Source organism: Pygocentrus nattereri, chromosome 21, assembly GCF_015220715.1.
Source record: "Pygocentrus nattereri isolate fPygNat1 chromosome 21, fPygNat1.pri, whole genome shotgun sequence".
NCBI lineage: Eukaryota > Metazoa > Chordata > Actinopteri > Characiformes > Serrasalmidae > Pygocentrus > Pygocentrus nattereri.
Window position 1 is genome coordinate 32,312,549 of NC_051231.1, and position 14,281 is coordinate 32,326,829.

The 14,281-nt window shown below is 45.2% G+C and overlaps 1 protein-coding gene across 2 annotated transcripts in view; it reads left to right on the forward strand.

Annotated features, from left to right (window-relative positions):
- The window catches only part of bicd2 (bicaudal D homolog 2 (Drosophila)), a 43,034-nt gene extending 28,763 nt beyond the window's left edge, over positions 1-14,271 (forward strand). Inside the window, exons 4-9 of one of the 2 annotated variants that reach the window (XM_037532275.1) lie at positions 1-196; positions 1,075-1,404; positions 1,933-2,592; positions 4,330-4,481; positions 5,457-5,697; positions 12,309-14,271. The exon at positions 1-196 is cut by the window's left edge and continues 242 nt beyond it. In XM_037532275.1, the coding sequence (XP_037388172.1) occupies positions 1-196; positions 1,075-1,404; positions 1,933-2,592; positions 4,330-4,481; positions 5,457-5,697; positions 12,309-12,311 (1,582 nt within the window). In that variant the 3' untranslated portion in view covers positions 12,312-14,271. Of the gene's footprint in view, positions 197-1,074; positions 1,405-1,932; positions 2,593-4,329; positions 4,482-5,456; positions 6,324-12,308 lie in introns of those variants that run through there. The other variant, XM_037532274.1, reaches the window with a different exon arrangement.
- The last annotated feature ends 10 nt before the right edge of the window (positions 14,272-14,281 follow it).

Below are 14,281 nucleotides of genomic sequence, written 5' to 3' on the forward strand. Positions count from 1 at the left end.
GGACGAGCCCAACAACGACGAGGCCGTCCGCGCCTTCGAAAATGGCTTCGCTAAGATGGTGGACAGCGATGAAGACAACAGGTCGTCCACTGCGAAGAAGGGAGAGAGGTTCCGGCCGGGGCCCAGCCTGGTGGACGATCTGCTGAGCGAGCTGAACATCTCCGAGATCCAGAAACTCAAACAGCAGCTCATGCAGGTGGGCCGATAAAGGAATAAAGCAAAAAATCTAATTAACGTAGCTTTTTTTTCTGCTTACCGGAAAAGTAGCTGATCAGCCAAGACATACTGATGTCTGAAGTTTGCCTCTTTACTACAAACTACAAGACTAATGTAAACTCACCGGCCACTTTATTAGGTGCTTGTTAACACAAATAGCTAATCAGCCAATCACACGGCCGCAGCTCACTGCATTTAGGCCTGTAGAGGTGGTCAAGACAACCTGCTGAAGTGCAGACCGAGCATCAGAACGGGGAAGAAAGGGGATTTAAGGGACTTTGAACGTGGCGTGGTTGTTGGTGCCAGACGGGCTGGTCTGAGTATTTCAGAAACTGCTGATCTGCTGGGATTTTCACGCTCAAGCATCTCTAGGGTTTACAGAGAACGGTCCGAAAAAGAGGAAATATCCAGTGAGCGGTCAGTTGGGTGGATGAAAATGCCTTGTTGATGTGAGAGGTCAGAGGAGAACGGGCAGACTGGTTCCAGATGATAGAAAGACAACAGGAACTCAAATAACCAACCAGAATCTCCGAGGAACGTTTCCAACACCTTGTTGAAAGTGTGCCATGAACAATTAAGACAGTTCTGAGGGCAAAAGGGGGTCCAACTTTTTACCATCAAGGTGTACCTAATAAAGTGGCCGCTGAGAGTAGATATCAGTTAAATAAAACGTACTTTTTTAAAGTTCCATTAGTTTTTACCTAAATCATTAGCTTTTAATGTGTATTTGTTTACCTGTAAACAACATTGGACAATTCTTTTTATTAAACAGTTTTTATGGAGAAATTATGCTCTTCGTTTGATATCTTGGATGAAAATGTTGCCTGTTCTGTCCTTTTCACTTGCTTTGTCTCTCAGGTGGAGCGAGAGAAGGTGGCTCTCCTGTCCACTCTGCAGGAGTCTCAGAAGCAGTTGGAGCATGCTCGCGGGACGCTGGCGGAGCAGCAGGAGGCGATGGCGAGGCTGAGCGACGACCTGGGGGCCATGCGGAGGCTCCATGCTGGAAAAGAGCGTCAGTCCGCGCTGGACAGTGAGCGGGAGCGGGACAGCCGCGAGGAAGGAGACGTGGATTATTATGAGCTGGACATCCACGGCCCAGAGATCCTGCGCTGTAAATATGAGGTGGCTGTTGCTGAGGCCGGCGAACTGAGGGAAGAGCTAAAGGTGCTGAAGGTGGAGCATGAGGAGGTGAGGCGGGGCTTCAGTTACACTGGAGGCCAAAAGGGGGCTTGTAAGCAATACTGTGTTAAAATAAACATGAAAAATCTGTTTTTCCACTGGATAACGGACGGATGTGTTTACTAGTTCAGAATCGAGAGGTTTGTTTCTAAACGAGTTCACTGCTCTTAATGAGTTTAGAGTTTTATTGAGGCTCTAATCACATCCACCTGATATTCCTGAAGGCTTAATTAACAGAATTAGGTGTGTTAAATTTGGAATTAAGCTTGTGTTATCGATGTTCCAGAGTGGCCTTCACTGTCCACTCTGCTGCATGCTTGTTTTATCGCTATAATGATCCCAGGCCAACTCTGGACAGAGCTGTTTTAGATCAGTCCAGGAAATTACTGTAAATGAATAATTATCTTTTATTATTGCTTCCCAAAAAAATTAATGTTGCATAAAGAATCTAAAAATACATTTTGGCGTCTAATTTCTAACATTTCAGAGTTTTTAACGAGCAGCACAATCAATATTTCCCTGTCCTTCATTTCGCAGGTGAGGGCAGAGAATGCGGAGGTGCAGGAGCGGCTGGAGAGCCAGGTGTGTGAGCTGAGTGCCCAGGTGTCCCAGCTGGAGAGCGGCGGCCGAGCAGATCGGGAGCAACTGGCCCGGCTGCAGAGGGAGCTGCAAGAGGCCAGTGCGCTGGCGGGCGAATCGCAGGGGGCGCTTAGCGTGGCTCAGGACGAGCTGGTGGCCTTCAGCGAGGAGCTGGCCAACCTGTACCACCACGTCTGCATGTGCAACAACGAAACGCCCAGCCGCGTCATGCTCGACTTCTACAAAGAGGGTAAAGGTGCTGACGGCAAAGCAAACCGCCCAACTTCCACTCAGACGCCCGCTGGCGCAGATTCCGCCGCTGTCTCGGAATCGTCAACCAGTGCCCCCACCGGCCCAGTGCGGGACGACTCCAAAAAAGAGCCGATGGATGTTTATAACCTGGTGGCCATTATCCGGGACCAGATCCGGCACCTCCAGCAGGCGGTGGACCGCACCACCGAGCTGTCCCGGCAGAGAGTGGCCTCTCTGGAGCTGACCGCTGTGGCCGATAAAGACCAGGCGGCCTGCATGGAGGAGATCCTGAAGCTCAAGTCCCTGCTGAGCACCAAACGAGAACAGATTGCCACACTGAGGACCGTGCTCAAGGCCAACAAGCAGGTGAGGCAGAGCGTGCGGCGGTATGAGTGCGCCAGCGCCCGTATCTGCATACACTGACTAGGGGTGTAGAAGTGCTCAGCACTGGGCTCAAGGCCAACAAACAGGTGAGGCAGAGTGCATGAGGCCTCTTTAACACATGCATACTGCCACGGCAAGTGCCCCCCAGGAAATCAGCTCTCTTTAAGGAAAGTAACTGATAGAACCTGCTCATTTCATCCGTTTTGATTATCATTAAACGCAGGTGACCCCCGAGATGCACTTAAAACGGGATTGAATCTGATCGCTCAAACCTCTTCAGCCCACATCAGACAACCAAAGCTCCTCCCTGTACAATGACTCCTCTCTCTGCTGTTCTGAATGTGGGGACCCTCCGCCCCCCGGGCTGCTCCTTCAGTTCAGCTCCTGACACGAGTTTCTCCTCTGACATCGGCAGCTTTCAGCAGCCTTAGCTGTTTAAGATAAAGCAAGAGTTTGGTTAACTTTAACTTTGCTTTGTTCGTCTCGCTACAACACATTACGTTTTAAAGTGCTTTATGGCCCTAAGTTGCATCAAAAATAATTGAGAAATAATAAGTTAACAAAATTGAAGTTCAGTGAACTTTTTCTTGTAGCACAGTTGGTTGTTTTTTTAAACGAGGACACCAGGAGACTGAGGGAAAGGAGCAGCACTCTTTCCTGGTTTCATTACTATTTAGATGATTTGTTTTATATTGTGTCGCTTTGTTGTTGTTTTGGGGGGTTTTCGTCCAAATTTTCAGCATATTGTCTCTTCTCTGCCACGTTCGACCATTTTCGGCTGAAATGTTTCAGTGGCCAGATTCCATCCCTAATCCAGATAAGTCGAGTCACAGTTTATTCATATAGCGCATCGTCACGAAGCAGCTTCACAGCGCCTCAAATGGCGACAGTGGGAAGGGAAAAGTCCCTTAAAACAAAAGGAAGAAACCTTGAGAGGAACTAAAACTCAGAAGGGGAACCCCTCCTCATCTGGTCGGCACCGGATGGCAAACAATGACAGCTTTGACTGATAGTGTAAGATACGGAGAAAGGGGGAAAGCAGGAGGCACAGTGTCTATGATTGAATAGGTTGAGTCTGTGCGTAAGAGTACTTGAAACTATCTCCGACGCCGTGTGTGTATGTGTGTGTGTGTGTGTGTGTGTGTGTGTGTGTGTGTGTGTGTGTGCTCAAGGCCAAGAAACAGGTGAGGAGGACAGTGTGAGTTGGTATGTAAGTGTGCCAGGTTAGGCTGAGAGTGTTTTCTGGCTCATTATGTTGGCCGGATCAACAGTTGGCGTGTTTGAAAGCCTGAAAATAGGTGTGGGTCAGATGGCGTTTTACACCCAGCAGTTCAGTACGCTGCAGTACCCGAGTGACCGCACTGAACTTGGTTCTCCTTCCACTGGATTTACAAGCGTACAGTCACAGAGGAAGATTGTGACCTTCCCAGAGAGAGCGAGGACTGTTGTGCTCTAATGGACTTACGGATGGCTGTGGCATCACCAGGGATCGAACTTCTGACCTCTTCACAGGGCCAAGACTTAGAAGGCTTATTTTAAAGCTTAGTTATTCTTAAAGAAGAAATATTAAATAAGTATTAGCAGATACTCAGGATTTGAATATATATCGAAAAGTTTTAATCTTGTGTGCGTCTTATTCTGTGGGGTGTGTTTATGACTGGTTATGGGTGGAAACTCCGAGCTCTGTCATGTTGTTCTAAAACTGTCTCCCTCCTGCAGACGGCAGAGGTGGCCCTGGCCAATCTGAAGAGTAAGTATGAGAACGAGAAGACTGTTGTCACCGAGACGATGATGAAGCTGAGGAACGAGCTGAAGGCTCTGAAAGAGGACGCAGCCACCTTCTCCTCCCTCAGGGCCATGTTCGCCACCAGGTACACATACGTAGTCTGATGTAGAAGGTAATGAGTACAGGTGTGGTATGAGCCAGCTGGTGGGGAAAACAGCCCGTCTTCAAGGATCTGCACCGAAGCCGTCACAGTTTCTTCCCACCTTCAAGAAGCATTAAATGAGAAAATCTCGCTGTGCTCTGCCGTAGGACGGGAGTGGGCATGTTTACAACAGATTGTTGTGGTTATGTTGGTTATCTGATTGTTAGTGCAGGGATGGCAGCGTACACAGGACCTGAGCATCTATCCGCACCAATGCAGAATGCGTTGAAGGAACGTTGGATGTTTACTTTCAGTGGCACGTTTATATTTGTTGTTGATATTATTATTTATTAAACTGCACTGTTTGTAGTCACCATCATCCATAAATGTGCAATGACCTACTGTGCAGCTTTTTTCTTTTACTTCATCTTTTTAAATCATAGAACTTTCATTATTTTTATAATGTTTCTTTTTAATATCTTATGTTTTTTATCTTACGCCTATATGTTTATTTTATGACTAGTGTAATGTTTTCTTGGTCATGCTCTGTTAGGATTGCTGCACAGTTTTGTTGTGTGTTGTGATAAAGTACCTTATTTTGAGTGGCCCTTAAATTAATCTTAGGCAGACTTGATGAATGAAGTTTCTGATGCACCTTATGAAATACAGTAGAGACCGTATGGCCAGGATTTAGGCTAGAAGACGATGGGTGCCGCGGTTTTTGGCTATGCCACATACTGTCGTCGTATTTTATTGATGGCGGTATGTCAGTGTCAGAAACAGCACCGTGTTTGAAAGGCCGTCGTCTTAGTCGCAGTGGAGTGAGCCATACGAGTTGAATTTGCCTTTTTAATCAAAGTAAATAAAGTTGATTGTCATTTTTTCATTGGTCAGTCTTTCATCTTAAGAGACCTCTTCATAAATGGTGGTTAAATAAAGGGCATTGAAAAGCTAAGGTCTCTCCTCCTCTGTCTGTAGGTGTGATGAGTACGTGACTCAGCTGGATGATATGCAGAGGCAGCTGGCGGCGGCGGAAGATGAGAAGAAGACGCTGAACTCGTTGCTCCGCATGGCCATCCAGCAGAAGCTGGCTCTGACCCAGCGTCTGGAGGACCTGGAGTTTGACCACGAGCAGTCTCGCAGAGGCAGTAACCCTGCCGCCCGGGGAAAAGGGCCCTTCTCGCGGGGAAAAGGGCCAGCCTCGTCCTCCAGTCCGCACGTAAGTCCCAGACTGGCCTGCAGAAGCCGCCCACAGCCCCAGGGCATCGTGGGTAGCCCTGTGGTTAGCCAAATGGGTAGCCCTGTGTTTAGCCGAGCAGGTAGTCCTGCAGTTAGCCGCACGGGTAGCCCTGTGGTTTTCTGCAGTGAGAAGTATAAGATCTTGAATGACATCTGAGGCTGATTAACCATGTACCATCTGCTCCAATCCATCGCTGCTTCCCGGCTGAACCTCACTAACCGTCTACCCTGCAACGTGTTTCATCGCTCAGTGCCACTAACCATCTTCTGACCACTGTTCACTGCTGCTTCGTTGCTGAGTTTGGCTGCTAATCATCTACCATGTGTTTTCATCACTGAGACTAACTGACCATCCACTAGATCCACCAGAACGATTTCATGTTTTTGTGGCTGCTTCAACGCATCTGACATTCGCATCCCTCACTCACACAGTCGTGGGCCAGTTTCTCAAATGGCTGCAACATTCTGCTGAATTTATGATTGAAAAAAAGTCGAGATGTTTGCGTTCTTTAAAAAGCTTGACCGGCAAAGTTTTCGCAAGAGAGGAGGATGTTTCACATTGGGGATGTCATCCCGTTTAGCAGGATTAAACGCAGATTAAATATTGTTTACAGGCTGCAAGTCTGGATTTCCAAAGCTGGAAAACTTTTCTGGGAAAAGTTCTGGAGTTTTACTGAGTGAACACACTATATAATGCACACAGTTGCTCTGACAGACTGTAATACACTACAGGAAGCGTAGGGGGCGATACGGCTTCTACTGTTTCATTTAAAAAGCTCTATAATGTTCATATGATCCACACAGTCGCTCTGACAGACTGTAATACACTACAGGAAGCGTAGGGGGCGATACGGCTTCTACTGTTTCATTTAAAAAGCTCTATAATGTTCATATGATCCACACAGTCGCTCTGACAGACTGTAATACACTACAGGAAGCGTAGGGGGCGATACGGCTTCTACTGTTTCATTTAAAAAGCTCTATGATGTTCATATGATCCACACAGTCGCTCTGACAGACTGTAATACACTACAGGAAGCGTAGGGGGCGATACGGCTTCTACTGTTTCATTTAAAAAGCTCTATAATGTTCATATGATCCACACAGTCGCTCTGACAGACTGTAATACACTACAGGAAGCGTAGGGGGCGATACGGCTTCTACTGTTTCATTTAAAAAGCTCTATAATGTTCATATGATCCACACAGTCGCTCTGACAGACTGTAATACACTACAGGAAGCGTAGGGGGCGATACGGCTTCTACTGTTTCATTTAAAAAGCTCTATAATGTTCATATGATCCACACAGTCGCTCTGACAGACTGTAATACACTACAGGAAGCGTAGGGGGCGATACGGCTTCTACTGTTTCATTTAAAAAGCTCTATAATGTTCATATGATCCACACAGTCGCTCTGACAGACTGTAATACACTACAGGAAGCGTAGGGGGCGATACGGCTTCTACTGTTTCATTTAAAAAGCTCTATAATGTTCATATGATCCACACAGTCGCTCTGACAGACTGTAATACACTACAGGAAGCGTAGGGGGCAATACGGCTTCTACTGTTTCATTTAAAAAGCTCTATAATGTTCATATGATCCACACAGTCGCTCTGACAGACTGTAATACACTACAGGAAGCGTAGGGGGCGATACGGCTTCTACTGTTTCATTTAAAAAGCTCTATAATGTTCATATGATCCACACAGTCGCTCTGACAGACTGTAATACACTACAGGAAGCGTAGGGGGCGATACGGCTTCTACTGTTTCATTTAAAAAGCTCTATAATGTTCATATGATCCACACAGTCGCTCTGACAGACTGTAATACACTACAGGAAGCGTAGGGGGCGATACGGCTTCTACTGTTTCATTTAAAAAGCTCTATAATGTTCATATGATCCACACAGTCACTCTGACAGACTGTAATACACTACAGGAAGCGTAGGGGGCGATACGGCTTCTACTGTTTCATTTAAAAAGCTCTATAATGTTCATATGATCCACACAGTCACTCTGACAGACTGTAATACACTACAGGAAGCGTAGGGGGCGATACGGCTTCTACTGCTTCATTTAAAAAGCTCTATAATGTTCATATGATCCACACAGTCGCTCTGACAGACTGTAATACACTACAGGAAGCGTAGGGGGCGATACGGCTTCTACTGCTTCATTTAAAAAGCTCTATAATGTTCATATGATCCACACAGTCGCTCTGACAGACTGTAATACACTACAGGAAGCGTAGGGGGCGATACGGCTTCAACTGTTTCATTTAAAAAGCTCTATAATGTTCATATGATCCACACAGTTGCTCTGACAGACTGTAATACACTACAGGAAGCGTAGGGGGCGATACGGCTTCTACTGTTTCATTTAAAAAGCTCTATAATGTTCATATGATCCACACAGTCGCTCTGACAGACTGTAATACACTACAGGAAGCGTAGGGGGCGATACGGCTTCTACTGTTTCATTTAAAAAGCTCTATAATGTTCATATGATCCACACAGTCGCTCTGACAGACTGTAATACACTACAGGAAGCGTAGGGGGCGATACGGCTTCTACTGTTTCATTTAAAAAGCTCTATAATGTTCATATGATCCACACAGTCGCTCTGACAGACTGTAATACACTACAGGAAGCGTAGGGGGCGATACGGCTTCTACTGTTTCATTTAAAAAGCTCTATAATGTTCATATGATCCACACAGTCGCTCTGACAGACTGTAATACACTACAGGAAGCGTAGGGGGCGATACGGCTTCTACTGTTTCATTTAAAAAGCTCTATAATGTTCATATGATCCACACAGTCGCTCTGACAGACTGTAATACACTACAGGAAGCGTAGGGGGCGATACGGCTTCTACTGTTTCATTTAAAAAGCTCTATAATGTTCATATGATCCACACAGTCGCTCTGACAGACTGTAATACACTACAGGAAGCGTAGGGGGCGATACGGCTTCTACTGTTTCATTTAAAAAGCTCTATAATGTTCATATGATCCACACAGTCGCTCTGACAGACTGTAATACACTACAGGAAGCGTAGGGGGCAATACGGCTTCTACTGTTTCATTTAAAAAGCTCTATAATGTTCATATGATCCACACAGTCGCTCTGACAGACTGTAATACACTACAGGAAGCGTAGGGGGCGATACGGCTTCTACTGTTTCATTTAAAAAGCTCTATAATGTTCATATGATCCACACAGTCGCTCTGACAGACTGTAATACACTACAGGAAGCGTAGGGGGCGATACGGCTTCTACTGTTTCATTTAAAAAGCTCTATAATGTTCATATGATCCACACAGTCGCTCTGACAGACTGTAATACACTACAGGAAGCGTAGGGGGCGATACGGCTTCTACTGTTTCATTTAAAAAGCTCTATAATGTTCATATGATCCACACAGTCACTCTGACAGACTGTAATACACTACAGGAAGCGTAGGGGGCGATACGGCTTCTACTGTTTCATTTAAAAAGCTCTATAATGTTCATATGATCCACACAGTCACTCTGACAGACTGTAATACACTACAGGAAGCGTAGGGGGCGATACGGCTTCTACTGCTTCATTTAAAAAGCTCTATAATGTTCATATGATCCACACAGTCGCTCTGACAGACTGTAATACACTACAGGAAGCGTAGGGGGCGATACGGCTTCTACTGCTTCATTTAAAAAGCTCTATAATGTTCATATGATCCACACAGTCGCTCTGACAGACTGTAATACACTACAGGAAGCGTAGGGGGCGATACGGCTTCAACTGTTTCATTTAAAAAGCTCTATAATGTTCATATGATCCACACAGTTGCTCTGACAGACTGTAATACACTACAGGAAGCGTAGGGGGCGATACGGCTTCTACTGTTTCATTTAAAAAGCTCTATAATGTTCATATGATCCACACAGTCGCTCTGACAGACTGTAATACACTACAGGAAGCGTAGGGGGCGATACGGCTTCTACTGTTTCATTTAAAAAGCTCTATAATGTTCATATGATCCACACAGTCGCTCTGACAGACTGTAATACACTACAGGAAGCGTAGGGGGCGATACGGCTTCTACTGTTTCATTTAAAAAGCTCTATAATGTTCATATGATCCACACAGTCGCTGTGACAGACTGTAATACACTACAGGAAGCGTAGGGGGCGATACGGCTTCTACTGTTTCATTTAAAAAGCTCTATAATGTTCATATGATCCACACAGTCGCTCTGACAGACTGTAATACACTACAGGAAGCGTAGGGGGCGATACGGCTTCTACTGTTTCATTTAAAAAGCTCTATAATGTTCATATGATCCACACAGTCGCTCTGACAGACTGTAATACACTACAGGAAGCGTAGGGGGCGATACGACTTCTACTGTTTCATTTAAAAAGCTCTATAATGTTCATATGATCCACACAGTCGCTCTGACAGACTGTAATACACTACAGGAAGCGTAGGGGGCGATACGGCTTCTACTGTTTCATTTAAAAAGCTCTATAATGTTCATATGATCCACACAGTCGCTCTGACAGACTGTAATACACTACAGGAAGCGTAGGGGGCGATACGGCTTCTACTGTTTCATTTAAAAAGCTCTATAATGTTCATATGATCCACACAGTCGCTCTGACAGACTGTAATACACTACAGGAAGCGTAGGGGGCGATACGGCTTCTACTGTTTCATTTAAAAAGCTCTATAATGTTCATATGATCCACACAGTCGCTCTGACAGACTGTAATACACTACAGGAAGCGTAGGGGGCGATACGGCTTCTACTGTTTCATTTAAAAAGCTCTATAATGTTCATATGATCCACACAGTCGCTCTGACAGACTGTAATACACTACAGGAAGCGTAGGGGGCGATACGGCTTCTACTGTTTCATTTAAAAAGCTCTATAATGTTCATATGATCCACACAGTCGCTCTGACAGACTGTAATACACTACAGGAAGCGTAGGGGGAGATACGGCTTCTACTGTTTCATTTAAAAAGCTCTATAATGTTCATATGATCCACACAGTCACTCTGACAAATTGTAATACACCATAGAAAGTGTAGGGGGCAATATCAGTGCATGTTGTATAGGCAACCGTTTGAATGATGGTGGGCGACGTGAGAGTAAATGTCGGAAATCATAACGCTTCGATTTATCGATTAGTTAAATACCGATCAGTGGGTTAATCGATTATAGAAACAGAAAGTAGTTGCAGCCTTAAGGGTTTGAGTGTTTAGTAGCATGTTGACCATGCTTGTAATCTGTGATCGGGCTAATTGTTAAAAGTGTTTTGGAAAAGTGTTGATTGGTCAGAATATGTTCTGATTTCTGACCAGTTGTCGTCTCTTTTACTGCGGTTGAGATTCGATCCGAAGTGAGCAGGACCTCCGTCGGTGCAGTAAGAGTCGCTCTGCCCGGAGTTAAATCCCTGTTTAATCGATTTCCTGTGAGTTTTGTGGTGACCCACATCTATCAGCTCACAGTGTGCACACACTCGAGCCCTGTGTGGGTAATTCCTTAGCCTGCTAATCTCTCAGCTGAGTGTCAGTGGGAATAAGTCGGTGTAATCCTGAGGTCAGACGTCCTTTACCGAGGCTGATCCTGCTGTACCATTTTCAGCCAGGGCTAAAACGATGGGCCACACAGTTCGAGCCCAGGATGCATCTCCTGTTCTTGTCTAACAGCTTCAGATCGTTTCGTTAAATTGAGAATATTCTCCACGGTTAAACCGATTTCATGGGAAGAATGATTTCTATTGGTGATTCTTGATTGAAATCCCTTTAAGCTGCAGGACTTCAGTGTTCTGCCTGCTCTAATGCCGGTCCCACTAGTGCAGGGGTCTCTTTTTAAATTGAACATTAATCAAATCACCTTGGGAACCATGACGTTTTATGTCCATTTTACCGTCTTGGCTGTAAATGTGTCTCAGTATGTGCTGATGTCCTGGTATAGGCTAAAAACCGTAACATAGCTTCAGCTCAGCTACAGCCGCCTTTCTCGCATCTCCAGCAGGAACCTTTCCCTCAGAAGCGGAACCGTTTCTTCTAAGATGTCGCTTATCATTTTGCCGTCTACAAGCTGGACGTCGTAACAGTAGAACCCTTTTGGTTGCGTCAGTCCGAAGAACCATTTCATTTAAGATATGCAGATCTAAATAAATAAATATATAAATAGGAGCGGCGCCTTAGCTGAAGAACCCTTGAGGAACCGGCCTCTTTGGCTGTGCGGTCACGGATCGGCTATCGTGTTTGTCCTTTGTTGAGTTCCACGTTGTACGTAAATAATCCACTCAAACTCATCCTGCATGCCAACTGCCTGCCACTCATCCGCTCCCTGCCAGCCAGTCGCATGATGGGAAACTGAGTCTCTGGTGATGTGTGGTCCGTTAACCTGTCTGGTCCTCTTGTCGTCATGGCAACGCTGGGTCTGTGTGCGTTCTGTGCGTCTGTCTGTGTGTTTACGTGGAGGACTCATCCTATTTTTCTTCTGATTGTATTATAAGCGTATTACGTGTCAGTGATGCTGACGTAACTGTGATGATTCTAACCGCTGTGTTTCTCGATCTTACAGTAATTGTAGTTGCCATGGAGAAAAGTGCTTAGTCCCCGACTGCGAAAGCAAATCGTCCTGCCAGTGACGGTCCTGCTCCAGAACGCTTCAGACTTCGCGCAGTTCCCTTCCTGACTTAGACATGCAGGCAAATGAGCTTCATAATGATCATATTATTATTATTATTATTATTATTATTATTATTGTTGTTGTTGTTGTTGTTGTTGTTATTATTAAGGCCATGCAGTCCAGTTCACAGTATTGTCAACACTTCTGTTTTCTTCTTTATTAGTTTGAACTTCAGTTTAACTGCACTTTCGGCGTCTCTCAGCGTGATGTAAGGCATTTCCGTGTCTGCCGCTCATTGAATTTGATGTATTTAACATAAATGATAATATAAGTATTGTTTTTTGTTTTGATTTTAACGATATTATGGACTCTGTTCTTGCCATTTTCTGAAAGAAACCCAGGGAGAGCTAGTCACAGGTTCAGTAAATGTATGCGTGTTATTTTCCTCGATAGCCAAGCAGCACAGTTCATTCACACGTTTTGAGGATTTGGGGTTTGGACGCTGAAGGAAAAGCGCTGGGATGCGTTCCGGACTGGAGCTCAGCACAAGCAAAAACCTCTCTGTCCACTTCAGATCTGGGCAAGTACTTGGACAAGGTCAGGATGGGGTTTTAAAACGCCGGAGAAGTCTCCGTTTAAGACCGATCGTGCCTTTTATTAAAATATTAACATTTTATAAGCAGCTGGAGAGAAACAGTCCAGTGTTTGTTGTTTTTCAGGTTGTCGTGCGACAGTGTTAAACTCTGCTTGTAATCCGTGTATTAAAGTGGATGCAGGGCTGTTGTGATAAATAGTCTGTATTTAATCTATTCTGTGTACTATGGGATGGTTGGCATTGAAGGGGAAGTCCACCAGTTTGTCAGAATTTCCACATAACTCACTCAACTCACACAGTCACTCAGAGCTGGTCTGGTGTGAAACGGTTCAGACGTCTTTATAGTGGTGGTGATGGGAACCAGGCGTCGCCATGACTACAACACAGATATAGACACTTTATTTACCATCCAGAACCACCAGAGAACCTACACGAGTCTTCTGAGCTTATATGGATGTTGATCTGAAGAAAAGAATCGTTTTCTTTGGGGACTGTTTTTGCCACGCGACGCCCTGCATGTCTCCCTCCATCATGAACCGATAACGAAGGCGTCGGGCAGCCTTCACTGGAGCCCACCGCTCTGGGCATGTGTGCTGACTGCCCCCTAGTGTGTATGTGGTGTTTCACTGCACAGATGGGTTAAAATGCAGAGGAAATGTGGGGCTAATAAGGCTGACGTAACTGTTCATAAGCATTTTTACGGAGGAACTTTCTGTGAAGGAGCTTTTAGAGGTGGACGTCTGGTTCCTATCACCTCCACTGTGAGCAGTTCTGGCTCCTGGAATGCAGCAGGTCAAACTAAACAGCTCTGAGCGACTCTCGTTTACATCTTTACAGTATAATTATGCAGAAATGTTCAAACAGACACAGAAGTTCCCTTTAAACGTCGCTGTTTTTGTTGTAACTGTTACTAATCTGATCTCGCTTCTTCAGCCGGGCAAACGTCCTCCACTACAGGCCAGTCGCGCCGTTTCCACTCGGATTTTTCAGGACAGTGAAAGTTTATTGGGATATTTTTAAAGTATTCAAGTATCCGGTGATGCGTTTTCTGTTCATTTCAGACGGCTTTGCTTTCTTTCTTTCTTTCTTTCTTTCTTTCTTTTTTCTTTCTTTTTTTTTTGCACATATGAAATAATGTTACGTTTATCATATTTATTCATAACCCTTGACGTCAGCTAACGTTAGCCTATGGTGTGTGTGTGTGTGTGTGTTGAGCGGAGTGGTGTAGTCCTGTTGGATGTCTTGCTGTGTTTTATGTCTACTTGAATCGCAGGCCAGGCTGTGGTCCAGCAGCCTGGCGCTTTTTTTATTGCTAGCTATGAAGCTGGAG